Here is a 19,369-nt window from a genome sequence, read left to right as displayed (position 1 = left end):
TTTAAACTACAATTTGAGAGGGAGAAGGGTAAATCGGAGGTGTCCGTGTTACCGTTGAACAAAGGGGACTATGGAGCCATAAGGGAGGAGCTGGCCAAAGTTCACTGAAAAGATAGCCTAGCAGGGATGACATTGGAACAACAATGGCAGGTATCTCTGGGAATAATACAGAAGGTGCAGGATCAGTTCATTCCAAAGAGGAAGAAAGAGGAAGGGAGTAATGGCCGAAGGTGGCTGACAAGGGATGTCAGGGACAGGATAAAAATAAAAGAACAAGTACAACATAACAAAGATGAGCGGGAAGCAAGAGGATTGGGTAATGTTTAAAGAGCAACAGAAGATAACTAAAAAGGCATACGGGGAGAAAAGATGAGGTAGGAAGCTAAGCTAGCCAAGCATAAAAAGGAGGATAGTAAAAGCTTCTTTAGGTATGTGAAGAGGAAAAAAATAGTTAAGACCAAAGTTGGTCCCTTGAAGACTGAAAAGGGTGAATTTATTATGGGGAACAAGGAAATGGCAGGAGAGTTGAACAGGTACTTTGGATCTGTCTTCACTAAGGGGGACACAAACAATCTTCCTGATGTACTTGTGGCCAGAGGATTTGGGGTGGCGGAGGAACTGAAGGGAATCCACATTAGGCAAGAAATGGTGTTGGGTAGACTGATGGGACAGAAGGCTGATAAATCCCCAGGGCCTGATGGTCTGCATGCCAGGGTATATAAAGAAGTGGTTCTGCAAATTGTGAACGCTTTGTTCATTTGCCAATGTTCTACAGATTCAGGATCAGTTCCTGTGGATTGGAGGGTAGATAATGTTATTCCACTTTTTAAGAAAGGCGGAAGAGAGAAAACAGGGAATTATAGACCAGTTAGCCTGACATCGGTGGTGGGGAAGATGCTGGAGTGAATCATAAAAGATGCACATTTGAAGAGCAGCAACGGAATCAGTCCATATCAGCATGGATTTACTAAGGGGAAATGAGGCTTGACTAATCTTCTGGAATTTTTTATTGATGTTACAAGTAAAATGGACGAGGGGGAGCCAATGGATGTCACATACCTGGATTTGATAAGGTCCCACATAGGAGATAAGTGGGCAAATTTAGGGAACATGGTATTGGGGGTAGAGTGGTGACATGGATAGAAAATTGGTTGGCAGACAGGAAACAAAGTGTAGGGATTAACGGGTCCCTTTCAGAATGGCAGGCAGTGACTAGTGGGGTACTGCAAGCTCGATGCTGGGACTGCAGCTATTTACAATATACATCAATGCTTTTGGATGAAGGGATTCAAAGTAACATTAGCAAATTTGCAGATGGCACAAAGCTGGGTGGCAGTGTGAACTATGAGGAGGATGCTATGAGAATGCAGGGTGACTTGGACAAGTTGGGTGAGTGGGCAGATGCATGGCAGATGCAGTGTAATGTGGATAAATGTGAGGTTATCCACTTTGGTAGCAAAAACAGGAAGGCAGATTATTATCTAAATGGAGTCAAGTTGGGAAAAGGGGAAGTACAACGGGATCTGGGGGTCCTTGTTCATCAGTCAATGAAAGTAAGCATGCATGTACAGCAGGCAATGAAGAATGCAAATGGCATGTTGACCTTCATAACAAGAGGAGTTGAGTATATTAGCAAAGAGGTCCTTCTGCAGATGAATAGAGCCCTAGTGAGGCCACACCTGGAGTATTGTGTGTGATTTGAGGAAGGACATTCTTGCTATTGAGGGAGCGCAGCGTAGGTTCACAAGGTTAATTCCCGGGATGGCGGGACTGTCACATGACTGAGAGAATGGAGCGGCTGGGCTTGTATACACTGGAATTTAGAAGGATAAGAGGGAATCTTATTGAAACATATAAGATTATTAAGGGTTTGGACACTCTAGAGGCAGGAACATGTTCCCGATGTTGGGGGAGTCCAGAACTAGGGACCACATTTTAAGAATAAGGGGTAAGGCATTGAGAACAGAGATGAGGAAACACTTTTTCACACAGATAGTTGTGAGTCTGTGAAATTCTCTGCCTCAGAGGAGGCCGATTCTCTGGATACTTTCAAGAGAGAGCTTGATAGGGCTCGTAAAGATAGCGGAGTCGGGGGATATGGGGAGAAGGCAGAAACGGTGTACTGATTGTCGATTATTTTCATGCCTTATTTTTGGGTAAAAAATAGCGTCTCCATTGCTGGAAAATACGGTAGCTTCCTTTGGCTTCTATCAAATCACCAGAACAGGAAAGAAAAACACCCTGTGCCTATACCTCTGACCTTGCAAAAGTAATTCCATGATGAGGGGAGAAACATTATCGCAGGGATTAAATCCTTCTGCTACTAATATGAGCAGCAAAGTAAACATTGGAGTCTCAAGAACATACTTAAATAACTGCAGCCCCACTGAACTATGCCTCCAAGCACACAGAGATCTTGCGTTTCTAATTTTTAACCATAACATTTTAAAAAGCAGATTTCAAGCCAAAAGTCCTATTTTGATTTGTCCTGAACCTCACATTTTCAGCATTAATAACAAAACCAAGGTATCAGCATACTTACTAATCCAATTTTTCCAGATCATTGATGTACAAACTGAGGCACCCCACTAGTCACCTGCCTCCAACCCGATAAACAGTGCATTATACAAATGTCAAAGCTAACCACCTTCTGAGGAACCTTGTCAAGGCCTTATAAAATTAGACAAAACTGCTTTCAACCCTTATTTCCCCTCTTCAAAATTGATTGTAAAAAATTGGCACAAATCCACTTCCAAATCAGACCCTGTTTTTTACTAAAAGTATCTTTTCCAAAATTTGCCCCCCACTGAAGTCAAAAAATAGGAGCAGGATTAGAACTGGTAGACCCTGAGGGAGACTTTGTCACCATTCAATATGATTAAGGCTAATCCTTATTGACCTCAATTCCTCTTCTGTGCCTGTTTCCCCTAACTCAGACCCTGTTTTACTTGATGCTTATCCAGTATCTATCTCTAAGTATCTTTTCCATTATTCCATATTCCTTTTCCTTGGTGAATACCAATTCGAGATATTCCAAAAATATATCAAATGATTCTTTCTAATCTACACCAACCCTCAGTAGGAGAGAATGCCAGAGATCTAGGGACCTCAGTTTGAAATGAACAATCACTTATTTTGCAGTTATGTACTGTTTGTGATTTTCCCACTTGTGAAAACATCTCAACAGGTGTTCTCTGTCATTTCCCTGAAGTATCTTGTATGTTTGGATAAGGTCATCCCTCATTCCTCTAAACTCCAATGAATACAGCCCAAAGCTGCTCAAGTCTGCCTTGATAGGACAGCCGTTCATCCCAGGGGACCAAATCTATGCACAGTATTCCAGATGTGGCCTCACCAACATCTTGAGCAATGTAACAAAATCTCCATATTCTTAAACTACAATCCCTTCAACATGAAATTTGTTTGTATATATTTACAATGACAATAAAGTGTTTTATTATTATCATTGAAGGCCAAATTGCGATTTGCCTGCTTAACTCTTGTTGAATCTGCCTGCTAGCTTCATGCGATTCATGGACTAAAATACTTTGATCCTGCTTAGCTATACTCATTTGCAGAGTAAATCTCTCCATTTAGATTAGTATCCACCTTTTGAGTCCACTTATGCATGTAGTCTTGTTAAAAATTTCACATGTTAAACTCTATTTATCAGGTTTTTGCCCATTCGCTCCAACTATCCCTTTCCAGAATCACAATGCATCATCACAAAATGCCCTTCTATCTATTTTTGTATCATCGACAAAGTTGGAAACCTTAGATGTATTTCCTTCTTGCAAGTCACTGATGAATATATTAGACAATTGAGGCACTGGTTTATTTTTGTAGCATGTGATGATGATGATGATGATGAAGATGATGAAGATGATGAATCTCTTTATTGTCATTGCACATGGTACAACAACATTTAAAAGTCAATGTAATGAGTTATAGTGAAAAACGTAGGTTTTCAAACCATACATGAATACAACAGCAAAAGAAACAGAGTGTAGAGCATCGTGTTACAGAGTTATAGCATCATAGTTGCAAAGGAATGTGCAGATTTATTTTTAAAATGCCACATCACAATGAGATAGTTTGGGAGATCAGGACAACACCCTTAATTCAACGAGGATTGTTCAGTAAGATCATAAGACAACAAGACATAGGAGCAGAATTAGGCCATTCACCCCATCTCCATTCTAAAGATATGCCATTTTATTCAGAGGCTGTGCCCCCCTTGATATTAATATAATATCAAGGGGGGTTTAGTGTGTGTGTGTGATGCCGAACGTCCCCTCGCCCCCCCCCCCCCCCCCCCCCCCCCCCCCCCCCCACCCACCCCGAAACCGCACATTGAGGGGACGGGACACAACGGGTCCCCCCTTGGTCTAGTATGTATATATATATATATATGTATATATATATATGATATATATGTGTGTGTGTGTGTGTGTGAAATATACATATATATTTATACACACATATACACACACACACACACACACACACACACACACACACACACACACACACACACACACACACACACACACACACACACACACACACACACACACACACACACACACACACAAAGGATACAAGGTTACAAAGGACATTTATTATCACATACACCACTTGGTGTAGTGAAATTTGACTTGCCACTGCAGCACACAAATAAAGATAAGACACAACATTAAAGAATGTAACAATAAACATAAAAACATCCCCCCCACAATGGTTCCCACTGTGGGGGAAGGCAGCAAAATCCAGTCCCATCCCCTGTTCACCCATAGTCGGGCCTATTGTGGCCTCCGCAGTCGCCGCTACGGCAGCCCGATGTCTTCAGGTCCTCCAGCCAGGAAGATGGAGCTCCGGCGTCGGGTGAACACTCATCAGTGGCTTAGAATATCTGGAGCGGCCGCTTCCTCCCCAGAGACCGCGGCTCCCGAATTCCTCAGGCCGCACTGGTTGGAGCTCCGACTCTGGCGATCTCGGATCCTAGGCTCCGCGGTGTTTTAAATCCAGCGCCGTCCGCGGCCGGACGCCCGCAGCCACAGCACCTCGATGTTGGAGTCAGCGGTAACAGCACTCCGGAGCTTACCGCACGGCGACCCGGATAGGGCATCGCCCGCTCCGTGATGGTGTCCCAGCACTGTGCCTCCGCCTAAGCTGTAGTCCCGGCCGGTCCCGACAGGAAACGCCGCTCCAGTCCGATGGTAGGCCGCGAGGAAGGGTCGAAGAAGCAGCTCGGAGGAAAGCCGCCTCTCCGACCAGGTAGGGACCAGGAAATAAAGTTTCCCCCTTCCCATCCCCCACCCACCACATAAAGACTAGAAGACCTCCAAAACAAACACATTTAACTTACTAAAAAAATTTTTTAATGGTGAAAAGACTAACAGCTGCTGGCAGGGCAGCCATACTCGACAGCACCCCCTTCCAGAGATATACACACATATATGTATATATAATATATATGTTTAAACAAAATAAGTAAATAATAGTGCAGAGCCAAAAATAGTGTCACAAATCTATGCAGTTCTAAGCTTATTTGGAGGTTGTAGTGCTTAATAGCCTGGTGGTTGCAGGGAAGAAGCTACCTAGACCTGGACATTACAGTTTTCAGGCTACTAAAACTTCTAGCCGATGGCAGGAGTGAGAGTGTGGCCAGGATGGTGGTGGTCTCTGATGATGCTAGCTGCTTTTTTGAGGCAGCGACTCTTGCAGATCCTTTGAATGTGGGGAGGTCAGTAACCGTGATGGACTGGGCATTGTAAACCACTTTTTGCAATTTTCTTCATTCCTGGGCATTCAAATTGCTGAACTAGGCTTGATGCAACCAGTCAATATGCTCTCTACTGTACACCTGTAGAAGTTCAAGAGAGTATTCATTGACATACCGAACCTCCTCAATCTTCACAGGAGGTAGAGGGATTGATGGGCTTTCTTTCTGATTGCAATGTCCTGGGTCCAGGACAGATCTTCAGATCATTAGAGGCTTTTGACTCTCTCCACCCATTGATGAAGGTAGGTTTGTGGATCCTTGTCCATCCTCTTCCAAAATTCACAATCAGTTCCTTGGTCTTACTGATGTCGAGACCAAGGTTGGTGCTCTCGATATCAAACCATTTTCTGAGACGCTTCATCCAAGATATCGCTTCTCCCTGTAAAGGTTCCATTTATTCCAATTCACTTTTCAATTCTTGCTAATACATTGTCTCTTGTAGCTTGAGCTCTTCATTTATGCACTGGCCTCTTATGTGACACCTACTCACAAGCCTTTCTGAAATCTAATTACATTAGAAGAACACATTACAGAAGGTTTCCATCTGTCAGCTCTCCGTGCCACAGTCTCAATGCATTTGAGGAAAAGGTAAATGGTGCCAAGTGAACTGAAATAGATAAATGTTTAATTTGCTGACGTATTACATTGGAGCACAGAAGGATGCCATCTAGTCAATTAGAAACGTATGGAACTAAAATGTATTGATGAATAACATAGGGATAGCTCTAATTTATGGTATCAATGATAGAACAAATTAAAGTGGCTGAATAGCTTACAATCATTTTTATGGTTTCCTTACATTCTTAATTAAATGAAAATTCTTCATTTTAACGATATATTTTGGTGTTAGGTAATATGCAAATCAACCCACCTCCGGAGATTCAGGAACACGGAGTTTTATTCTTTTATTGGGTCTTCTGATAACCTCTTCATCACTTTCACTGTTGCATTCACCTGGGGAAAAGGAACAATTTGCCCAAACATAAATAAAATCAATGATTATTCTTCATAATGAGATATTAAAGTATTTACGGAAAGTTCAAAAATAACTTCTGTTTAATGATAATTATACTTTTAAAGCGTTATTTTTGTCTGAAATATAGTTTTCAATAGACTTCTAACACTAACCACAGCATTATGCAATCATACAGGAATAACTACTGTATAAATTGATCATGTTCTACTTCAACTCCATTCTGCTGCTTCATTGTGCCATTATTCCCTTAGCACTCATTTTCCATCTATTTAAGGTTCTAGGTAGTACCCTTTTGTGTCCCATCATTGCCTTAGTATTAGTTTATTAGCTAAAAAAGTGTTCAGTACACATCGCCTACTATAACATGTAATTGAGAACAAGGTAATTAATTCCATTTGAAAGTAGCACTGAGCTAAAACAAACAAGCAACAGAAAGCATATCTGTAACCATATTGTGACATGATTCCAAAGGGAAAATAAATCTATCACAAAAATCTCTTTACTGTATCAAAATTAAAGACAAATCATTGTATCACCAAGTAATTAACTCCCGGTCACTTATGGAATGCAAGTTGTAGAATTATCGAAAAGTAGAATGTAAATCACAAAACATACAAATTAAATTCCAGTCTGCAAAAAGGCCTTTCACACACTTGGCTACCTACAATGTATTTGCTCCGAACAGCTGTCTTAGCTTTATTAGAATGGCCTTGGGAGAGTACTTTGAAATACTCTACAAACGTTAGTGATGGAACAGATCGCAGGCTCAAAAATAGGCATAGTATACCATGCTTCACACTACCATGAGTTTAAGAACTGTGCAGCCTAAATAACCAGCTTTTTGTTTAATCAACCTTTCCTTAGCTATGCACCTAAGCATGATGATAAAAATATACCCATTTTCTTATCATTGGAAGGGTGAATTGAAGGATATAGTCAAATCAGTGACATTTGGGAGTCTTCTATGACCCTAATATTAATATACAAATAAGTAAAACAAAGCAGAATGCAGGATAATAGGAGTTTTCGAGGTGGATCATTTATAAGCCGTGGATTAACACTTTGCCGCCTTGAGAAGGTAACCAAGATGACAGCATACACTATACAAGTTGGCAAGACTGAACTGTTCCACAGCTTGTTTGCCATCTTCTTCCATCTGTTACGGCTATGCAAGACTTTTTTTATATAACTAAGTCCTGATATTTATGGCAGCTGCCACTAAATGATTCTGCAGTCATATCCAGGTCCTAGTCTATCCCCTTGACCAAAACACATTTGTAATTCTGGAACTAATTGAAAAGGGATAGGTTCATTTAATTGTACACTGCCCATTCCAGAATATTGGCAGCAAACACTGCAGTCACTTTAATGCACACGATAAAATGTAGCTATGGAAATAATTTGACATTCAGCATATGATCCATCATCATTGAATTTAAGGAATTCAATGAAATTATTTTCCATGAAAGTATTTTAGTAGGTTTAAACTCTGAGTTTGGTCTGAAGGGGGAAATCAGGATTTCAATGATTACCAAAATTCTTCATTCAGTTAGCTTTCCAATCTCTGGTTCTGATCCTTTCTGGTTTCTCCTTTCCTTGGTCTCTCGGATATATTTTCCAAATAGTCATTTTGCGAGTCATACAATGAACATAGGCAATTGGGCAAAACAGCTGGACCTGATCTTGTCTAGAAGGTACAGATTACCAGTAATCGCAGTCATTTATGAGATGGTGTTTCAAGCAGGTAATAATCAGGCTACCTTTCCTCCTCTATTATCAAAGGCATCATGACCAAATCTTAAAACATTAAAGCTAGATTTACATTACAGTGGTGACATCAGTAGTGGCGTTTTTTATGTGCAGCAATTTTACTGTAGTAACATAAATGCAAATCACATCAAGTCACAATTTAACCTGTTAATGAAAAAAAAGATTCCCTACCATAGATTACCTGGCAAAAAAATGGACAACATAATTAATAATTATATCTATAAATTAAGTCAATAACACAATAATTTTTCAAATTCTGAAGATATCAATGGTCAAAATTAAAATCTTACCATTAATAGGTGATGCCAGTTTTTTTTGGAAAATGTTTGATTTGTAATTTATAAGTGATTTATTTCCATGTATTCCACTATCGTCACATTTCACAGCAGTAATGTTAGGAGAGACTTCAGGTTCAGAAAAAATGACATTTTTAACAATCTCTATGTCTCTGTGCACAGCATTATTAGAAGTCACTGGACTGTTTTTAAACTGTGGTTTTCTGGAAGCAGTACCATAGAATTTGGGAGAAGAATTTTTTTTTTCTGGTGTAATGGATGCAAAAGTCGGAGATGAAGTAAATAAAACCCCACGATCAAGCTGACAAATTGGAGAAAACAAATCCTGTGTTGCCGAACACTGTCCTTCATTACAAGGCCAAGTTTCCATTTTGCCTGGCTGCAAAGATGTGCGTTTCAAAGATATTGGTGTTGAGCACAGTTTTATTTCTTTTGTTCCTTCAAGAAATAATTTGGAAGGAGCCACATTGCTGCATTCATCTTGAACCGTCTTAGTCACTTCTACATTTTCAGATTTGTCTGCAAAATGCTCTGAGAATTCAATGTTTTTGTTGTGAACAGCATTAGTCATTGGGGCATCAGCATCTTTAACTATATCTTCAAATGAAAACCCTAGATCAAAGTTTACTGAAAATAATTCATCTGAACAATTGTACTTGTTACTGTTACTATCATCAGCAGTAAGTATTTGCTGATCAACATGGATATTTTCAATAAGCGGTTGGTTTTGAAATGCTTTATGCTGATATGACTCTGGTGTTACTTTGTGTTCAGTGTCTCCATTTTCCAATTTTTTACTGGAGCTTGCTTCAGCATTTTGTATTGGCTCATTAAACACATGAGGTTCAAGTCCAGGTATATTCTTTGTGATTGCACAACTTTTATAATCAAGAATGTAAAAAGTTGGAAGGTTAGCTCGTAACAGATTGTCTTCAAATAAGGACGAACTGTTTTCACAAAGTGCCTCATCGTTTATAGAATCCTTCGGTATTTTATTGTTTTTATTTTCTTCAGTCTCTGTTTGACACAGACGTGAAGGATGAAATATTTCTTCTTCACTTGCACTTGATTGAGCTTTATAATCTTGATCCAAATATTCAACATGGCTATCAAATAAATCATCCCAAGAAGAGCTGGATTGTGCATAATCATGATTGTTCAAGTGTTCAGAGGTCACACTCTCTGTGCGAGTCATTAAAGCTGGTGATTTAATATTGATTGGTGGTGAACTACTTCTACTGGGATTTAAAATATTCACTGTTGTTGTTTTTGATGTAGCTGGTTGATTTTCTTCATAATTTACTTCTTCCAAAAAGGGCAAAACCTCTAGAGGAGGAGATGTATTAAGAAATGATTTTACATTTTCCAGAACTATTCCAACACTGGTGGGAACATGCTTTATTGAATTATAATTTGAATGTTCAGGTTCATAATTGGAGTGTTCAACGCCAGGGCCTGAATATGAAGATCGTTTATGTATATTGTTGTCCCTAATTATGAGAGATTCTGGGAGATAAAACAGTTTGGATAGATTTATTCCACAAACCGCTGTTTCATTTAATTGACTATTGTGGCCAGACTCAACACTGTTCAATACATTGCATTTAGAAAGATTGTCATCTGTCATTATATCCTTCATCACATAATCGTTTGTTGGTTCAGGATGAAGGTGCCCTCCATTTCCTTTCCTCCTTGTGCCAGCACATTTGGGTTTGGTGTTTGTCGATTTGTTTACAACAGAATCTTTATTCAAGTTAATTATCATGTCATCCTCCAAGATATCCCCCGCAACGAACAAATCAAAACAAGACATCATCTGCACATCGCTACTGACATCCACTTCAGTTTCTCCCAGGGACTGACAGTCTTGTTCACCAGGTTTTGATACAGCATCCTCAGAGGAGGCTTCTTTACCTCTATAATTCCCAGAAACGCATTGTGCAGACTCCTTTGGTTCTTTGGAATCTACAGTTTCGGGATTTGAGGATGAACAATGACCCTTAGTCCTTTTTAGTTTACTTGTGTTAAAAAGAGAGCATTCCTCATCTTCATCCATTAACGTACACAAATGTTGTTTTATATTAATACGTTTGCATTTCTTCTTCTCTTGTTTATGCCTTGTTAATAACTGATCCTTTATACATTTTTCTCCATTTTTTGCACTGGAAGTAGATGTAAATTTAGATTGCAGCGTGAATGGCCTTTCAAAAATATCATCCCTATTTAAATAAGGCATAATTTCTAATGAATAGCCGCAGCCACTCTGTAAATAGAAAAACAAATTATTAAAGAACATTCAATATTTAATGCAATCTTCACGTTAAAAAGGCATTCAAATTGTCCATTCATATTTAAGTTACACATTTCTATACATATCTGGTAAGAACCAGCTAGACGAGTACTTGAATTGTCAAGGCATAAACGGCTCTTGACCAAATGTTGATAAATGGAATTAGCAAAGATGGATATTGATGATCAGACAGTACACAGAGATCCAAAGGGCCCATTTCTGTGCTTTACAAATCTAAGACTTTAAATGAGGGTGACCAAGGAATGTTTCCAAATAAAGTTGCTGCAATGTATTTTACTTTGTTTAATAGAGTATCATTGCACAAGTGTTAATAGAAGCTATGGATGGCCGCCCATGGTTAGAGTAGTAGTTGTTTTCTTCGGAGCTAATGATGTCTGATTACTGCAGGAAAGATAAATAGAACCATTTTTGATCCCTTATACTGTTTAAATCCAAGACAGCTATTTTTCTGCTTGTTCATTTCTAAAGCAATTTTTCAGTGGTTCTGCAGTTCCAAATCAAAATCTCGTTATGACCAATTCAGCATGCCCAATACATGCATTAGATGTTTTATATCCAATTTGTGTTAATAAAACAAGCATAATAGCAGAACTGCCTGTACTTATGCAGATGTCTTTTGATCACTATAATTGAATGGAGGGAATGGAGGGATATGGATTATGTGCAGCCAGATAAGAGTTGGACTAGACATATCGTTGGGTTGCATCATAGCCTGTTTTGGGAACAGCTTAGCTCAAGACCACAAAAAGTTACATAGAGTTGTGGATGTAGCCGAGCTCATGCCACAGCCCAGACTCCTCAGCATTGACTCCATCTACTCTTCACACTGCCTTAGGAAAGCAACCAACATAATCAAGGGCCTTTCTCACTCCAGTCATTCGGAAGTTTGAAAGCACGTACCACGGGACTCAGGAACAGCTTCTTCCCATCTGTTATCAGACTTCTGAATGGTCCTTCCATAAGCTAGTCTACACTGCAGTCTCTTGCAATTTGTATATGGGGAAAAATAGGTTGACGGAGGACATCATCTCCCTCGCACTACATTCAGCTCTAGATCAGCTGGACAACAGGAATCCTAAGTCATGATGCTATTCATTGACCACACCTCAGCCTTCAACCCCATAACACTGAATAAGCTATTTTCTAAACATCAGAACCTTGGGGCCTCGATCTGCAATTGGCATTTGGACTTTGGACTAGCAGACCTCAGTTGGTTGAATTGGTCATAACATTTTATGCACCCTGACTCTCAACTCTAGCGCCTCTTGGGATGTGTGCTCAGTCCCTTGCTCTACCCCCTGTACACGTGTGACTGTCTGGCTAAGTACAGTGCCAACTCAAGCTTTAAGTTCACCGTTGGCCAGATCAACAACAACGATGAGAGGGAATACAGGAAAGAGTTTGGGAACCTTGTGAATGGAATCAGAGCAACAATCTTGCAAGATGGAGTTGGCTCACCACAAACTTTTTTTTTGTGCCTTCCACCACAGTGATGAATGCTGTGGTGGATGTTTATGTTACATGTTGTGTCCTGTTTATGCATTTTATTATTTTGTTAACCCATCTTTATGCTTTGTATGGAACTGATTTTTAAATTATGTAAAGCACTTTGGGGTCAATGAAAATTGACTATAAATGTGCAATATAAATAAATTTATTATTATTATTATTATTATTATACGCATCCGTAACCTCTGACGCATCTGTCACCTCCATCGTGATCACACCAATGGTTACATCTTCCCTTCTCCACCCTTTTACACCTTCCGCAGATCCCACCAATGGTTACATCTTCCCTTCTCCACCCTTTTACACCTTCCGCAGAGTCCGCTCCTCCCGCAACTCGTTGGTTCACTCACCCATCCCACCCAAACCACCATTTCCCCAGTTACTTTCCCCTGCAACCGCAAAAGTTGTAGCATCTGGCACTATACTTCCTCCATCCAGGGACTACAGCAGTCCTTCCTGGTGAGAGGTTCATGTGCACCTCTTCTCACCTCATCTACTGCATCTGGAGTTCCCGATATGACCTTCTGTACATCAGCGAAACTAAACATAAACTCAGCAACCGTTTAGCCACATACTTGCGCTCAGTTTGGTATGGCAACTGCTCTGCACTTGACTGCTTAAACTTGCAAAGAGTGATAAACACAACCCAGTCCATTACAACCTCGTCACTTCTTTCCATCTAGTTCATCTTTATGGTGCATTGCATCAGGAAGATTGGAAGTATCCACAACTATCCTCAACCTCCCTGGCCACTCTTTTTCCTTCTGGGAGAAGTTATAGGTGCATATAGGTCGTGGGAATGGTATGCTGACTGGATAGAGTGGTTCAAATTCACATCTTGGCCATCTCAGAGGCTCGTTAGTATCTAGGAGATGAATAGCTCTGTGAATAGGCAGATGAATAGTCCATTTGCTTGCTTTCACTTGTATTCGCATGTAAGCTTGTCACTAACATGCATTACGATTGTCACATGCATCAGTTTCCTTGCCAACAGAGATTCAAAAGTACATTAATCTCTTTTTGTAGTAAATGACGCAAATGGTTACAAAACTGAAAAAAGAAATCAGCTGCTGATGCAAACCTCTTTTATATATTGTATATCTTTTTCTAGTTACTATAGTACCTAATGGTATACCAAGGTCGAAGAGACATTTTCAATATCGTTAACAATGGATTTATTTACATTCATTGAATTAGGGCATCAGATTCGCACCTAAAAGATTTCAGCTCAACCAGCTGTTTTTAACATTATGCTGCAGGTATTAAAGACTAATTAAAACATCCTATGCGACACCTTATTAAAACTAAATTTACAATCATTTTTTTAAACCATTTCAAGATACTACTTTTTCAAAATAAAATATTTTAAAAGTTTGAAATCAATCCTGAATTGCCGCTGTTTAATTGTACCACCATTTAACATGTAATAATAGCTCAAATAAAGTTTGATGTCAAAATTTGTTTTTTTTTTACTCAACTGATAATTTTTCGATTACAGGCGTGGACATTTTTTGGTTGTCAGATAATTGTTCTCAAAGTAGGATAGTCGAAGGGAATATGGTACATTTAATGCACATTTTCAGCTGCTGATGCTACAGTGTACCCCCCACCCAGTATCTCTTCCTATCGAAGATTTGTTCATCACATTAGTGATTATTAGGGAATGAACGTGTGTTGCAACATGGCAAGAATGATGACGGACAAAACTGATGTGTCCAACTGAAGAAGACCACGTACTAGTAAATTAGGAAGATATTGATATAAAGTGCTGGAGTAACTTAGCAGGTCATGCAGTATCTCGGGAGAACATCGTTCACATTAGAATATGTAACATATATCTACATCATATTTAGAGCTATGCAAGAGGTGAAATATTAAACGGACTTAAAATCTGCTTCCACTCCAATCATACAAGATTTCAAACTAACTTTCAAATCTATGACCCTAAAATTTTGTCTTGAATGATCTGTTTATTTTTTTTGTCCATGCAAAAAGCAGATTTTATCTGCTTAGTTTAATTATTTGATTTCTTCTTCATGCAATATAATTAAAACAAGGGGTTCTTTCTATACAACTAGTCAAGAATGCATTGCTGTTTTCCCAGGCAACTAGTCATAAGATGTAGAGGGCCTGTCCCACTTTTTTCGGTGACTGCGAGCTTCAGTGATTGACGCCCGTAAAACCGTCAAGTTGCACGACATACACGCTGACGTATGCTGCCCTGCGAGTGACGCCCGGTTAGGGTTAGGGCTAGGATTACAGTTAGGGTTAGGGACCACAGATGGGCTGTAAAATATTCTTCCTTCAATGCATAGATTTTAAACATTAATATGTTAAAACTAATACAATAAAATTAATTGTGCAAGTGAAAAGATGTCCGAGTCGTTCAGTTTTATTTACAGATGTATTGGTCCGCATCCAGATCCAATCACCGTCGCTAACTTTTCACAGGGATGGATTCAGTGAGTGTCGACTGAACTCTCATCTCCCCTCCAGCCCCCTCCCGCACCCATCCTTCCTTCTCCACCCCCCACACCCTTCTTCCCTCCCCTCTCCCCACTTTCTTCCCTTCTAACCCTAGCCCTAAACCTAACCCTAGCCCTAACTCTAGGTTGATAGGCTTGGTATAAGTATAAATTGTCCCTAGCGTGTGTGGGATAGTGTGCAGGGGATCGCTGGTCGGTGCGGACTCGGTGAGCCGAAGGGCACTGTATCGCTGAACTAAATGTGACACAGGGGCCCCAGGGGTTGGACTCGAACCCCCAATGTTCTGCCTGCTCCTCATGGGAACTAAACTGTTGGCCACGAGTTGTCCCAGAGGCAGATCTCTCTTCCAATGGTCTCTCCAAACCACCGGGCTTTTCAACAGGGTACAGGCAATGTTGTCAATATACCTGTGCCACCCACCTGCTCAGGCCACTGAGTCTAAATACCCGCCACCCATTTTGAAGCAAGGCGAGGGAGCAGAAGGGGAGGTGGGGGGGAGGGGGCGGGAGGTGGTGAGGGGGTGTTGTTCCCAAAGTCTGCATTTATCCCAGTCAATGTTACTAAAACAGATGATGTGGCGTTTGTGAAGGACTATTAGTGGGATCTAGCTGTCACAGGCTGGGTCCACAAGTGTGGGGGTGTCAGTTGGAGAATGGGAGAAGGGAGAGGGGGAGAAGGGGATGTGAGGGGGAGAAGGGGATGTGAGGGGGGGGGGGGGGGGTGGAAGGGGGAGAAGAGTGGAGCAGGGAGAAGGGAGGAAGAGTATGGGAAGGGAAGATGGGAGGAGGAGAGGGGAGGGGTGAAGGGTGGGGTGGGAGTGGAGAAGGAGGGATGGGGGGGGGGGGGGGGGGGGGAGGGGGGGGTGGGGGGGGGGGGGACAAGAGGAGGGTGGAGGGGGTTCAGTCTACACTCACTGAATCCATCCCTGTGAAAAGTTAGAGATGGTGTTTGGATCTGGAAGCGGATCAATACATCTGTAAATAAAACTGAACGACTCAGACATCGTTCCATTTGCACAATTGATTTTATTGTATTAATTTGAATATATTAATGTTTAAAATCCATGCATTGAAGGAAGAATAGTTTACAGCCCATCTGTGGTCCCTAACCCTAACCGTAACCCTAACTAGGCATCACCCGCAGAGCAGCATAGGTCAGTGTTTGACAGGGCGCACGACATGATGAGACAAACAGATGTCGCCCCTGGATTTTGAACATTCCAAAATCCAGGGGCGACAGGGAGACACCGGGAGACACCTGCGCGTCACCACGCATCACACCGCGTCACGACCCGACCACAACGCGATAACCTCTTTTCAGGCTGTTGGCGAAAATGTTGCCCAAGTGGGACAGGCCCTTAAGAAACTCAGAGGAGAACAGGATAGGAATTAAGTCAATTTATTCCAAAATATGCAACATAAAATTTTACTGGATATTAATTCATCTCTGCATTTAACACTACATTTTAATTTTATTATAGATTGTTAATGAGAAATTTATATTCAGAAAATAACTGCAAGTTAAGTTCAATAGATTTCACTGACCTCGTCTTGTCTCATCAAATCAATCATGTCCATTATACTTATGAAGTGTTGGCATCGATCAGAATGGTCAACAAAATGGGTACAATGTGGATGATTTTGCCAAAGACTCCACTCTGACAGAGAAAGTTCACGAATTGAACCACTCTCCTGTTCCTATATAAAACAAAATGATACAACTTGAAACAACTTCAAAAGTTAGATTTCCCTCCCCGGTTCCTGTGATATTGTATTGGCACAGAAGTTTTCACCTCAAATCTCTGTGAAGAAATAAACAGCTTCAAATCTTCAGAAAGGAATCGTGCACAGCAGAAACGTGCCCCACAGCGCTCCACTGGCCCATTAATGCAAGCAAATATGAAGAAGTTGCAGGTCAATAGAAAGGTTATGGAAATGGGGATGAGCATGTCCACCACCATTTAAATTCTCATCCATAATTTGAAATTACTGTAATAAGCCAATAATAGTGTTATTGGGAGCTGAAGAAGAATATTTGATGGTAAATTAGATTAGTACAGATAGAATTAACATGATGGATCAAAGGGCCAGATTCTGTGCTACATGGACTCAAACATTGACTAGTGGTGTGTAAATGAGAGTTTAAAAAAATAAGATCGGGAACAGATGGGTGGCCATGAAAGATGCAATGAAAGATAGAATTGCAAGTTCACATTGGACAACAGGTCACTGTCTGCTTAAGGTTGATACAATAATAGAGAAGAAAGCAATTGGCAAAGGAATAGAATTTCTGAAGAAAAATATAAACAACTTGACAACAAAGAGAGGAGAATCTAAATATTAGAATTGGATGCGGTCACGTTACATGTGAATAACGTCACCAAATCAAAACACATGGATGAGTCAGGAGATCAAAGGTCGATACTTGGCAGAATTTAGCAATAATTGTTGAGATAAACAATGCAGTTGTTGGACGTTCTGGAACAAAAAGAAAGCAAGCTGCATTGTTTAACAAGTTACATTAGTTAGAAGATGGTCCACTCAACCAGGTGGAAAAATTGCTAAAATATAATCCACTATCCTAGTTATGCACAGGGCTATTATGGACGGAAACTTCCTTGCAAATTTTTTCAAAAAGCACATATTTCAAAAGCTCCTAAAACTCTGTGGAATTTTTTAAACCAGTAATATTGTCATCATCACTTAGTAGAACAAAAACATTATTTGCACCTAATTTCCCATTAAGACACATTCCTGCATGTGAATGACTAGAAAATCTGGGGCATTTGCGAGTATCTGTCTAGGTAAGATACTAAGCATGGATGATCGCTAAACAATTAACAAGACCCTAACTAGAGATCCAACAACCAAGTCTTTATAATTCTTCCGTAATCACAAGTGATTTACATAATTAAAAGCAGTATCCGTGAGAAGAAAGGTAGGAAGGCCTGTGGCATTGAGGATTAATTGAAAATGTAATGCTACTTTGTAATAAAATATGAGATAATGCTACTAGAATTATCCTAAATAAATGATGCTTAAAGGAACGTTGGTTCACAAGAAACACTGTTAGTGCATGTAAATAACAGAGGAATTCAGTGTGCATATACTACAAAACCATATATAACATGGAATTGAGATCACTTGTTTAGGAAAGAGACAACATGGATTCATAGACACAAGAAGCTGCAGATGCTGGAATCTTGAACAAAAAAAAGGCAGGGAGGAACTCAGTACATGTGGAGGAAATGAACAGACAATGTTTCAGGTCAGGACCCGTCTTCAGACTGATTGGTATGAACAAGGGTCCCAACACCGAATTTGTCCAATTTTTCGACATGGAATCATATTTCCTCCCATCAAGGTTTCAGTCCTTGTTTGTGCACTATGATTAAAAGATAGGAAAAGTTTGGTTTCACATTACCATATCTTTCGGTCCATCCTTTACATATTCAAATGGAAGCAACAATAATTTTGGCGTCTCCAAATCAGTTTTCAATCGGAATTTTCTGTCCCATAATTCAAATTCTTCAGGAGTTAATAATCCATCCTCCTTTGTCTGCTTATTCACTGAAAAACAGGAAATGTAACACTACAGAAGCAAATTATACTGAAGTTAAATATATATACGTACATACAGTAGTAGTAGAGAGACCTGTAGCGCCTCCCGGATGGGAGGAGGGTAAACAGACTGTGGCTGGGGGTGAGAGCAGTCCTTGACGATGCTGCGCGCCCTTCGCAGGCATCGCTTGCTTTGGACACTAAATGGAGGGGAGTGAGGAACCGGTGCTGAGGAATCGTGACGCCATTTCCTCGCTGGTGATCCCAATCCCACATGGCCTCCCCTCCCAGAAGCCACGATCGGCCGGCCCTCCGCTGCATGGAGAGTGGTCCCCCCTCCCTCTCTGCCCCCCCCCCCCCCCCCCCCCCCCCCTTCTGGTGGAGTATTGCGTTCGGGAACCAGCCCTCCATTGTGACCCAGCGCACCACATCCCCCACCCCACAATCTCTACCCCCCCCCCTCCCCCCCGCCCCCTCCCTCTCCCCCTCCCCCCCTCTCCCCCTCTCCCCTTCCCCTCGAGCTGCGCCTGTGCAGTTGGGGGTTATGCGTGAGTGGATAGGGCAGGGAAAGGAGCGAATGAATAATATTAATATATCAAGGGGGGGGGTTAGTGTGTGGCGCGTGTGGTTTAGTGTGTGACGCTGAGGCCCCCCCCCCCCCCCCCCTGGAGCCCC

At 40.9% G+C, this 19,369-nt stretch overlaps 1 protein-coding gene across 1 annotated transcript in view; it reads right to left on the bottom strand.

The window, feature by feature from the left end:
• The window catches only part of fancm (FA complementation group M), a 125,536-nt gene that overhangs the window by 24,868 nt on the left and 81,299 nt on the right, over window positions 1-19,369 (bottom strand). The window contains exons 12-15 of the mRNA XM_055640372.1: window positions 18,558-18,703; window positions 16,679-16,831; window positions 8,822-11,090; window positions 6,657-6,739 (exon numbers count right to left, since the gene is read on the bottom strand). Of these exons, the coding sequence (XP_055496347.1) occupies window positions 6,657-6,739; window positions 8,822-11,090; window positions 16,679-16,831; window positions 18,558-18,703 (2,651 nt within the window). The remainder of the gene's footprint in view (window positions 1-6,656; window positions 6,740-8,821; window positions 11,091-16,678; window positions 16,832-18,557; window positions 18,704-19,369) is intronic.

This window comes from Leucoraja erinacea, chromosome 9 (assembly GCF_028641065.1).
Source record: "Leucoraja erinacea ecotype New England chromosome 9, Leri_hhj_1, whole genome shotgun sequence".
NCBI classification, from domain to species: Eukaryota; Metazoa; Chordata; class Chondrichthyes; order Rajiformes; family Rajidae; genus Leucoraja; species Leucoraja erinaceus.
Note: the sequence above shows the minus strand (reverse complement) of the source record. Positions and strands in the feature narration are given on the sequence as shown.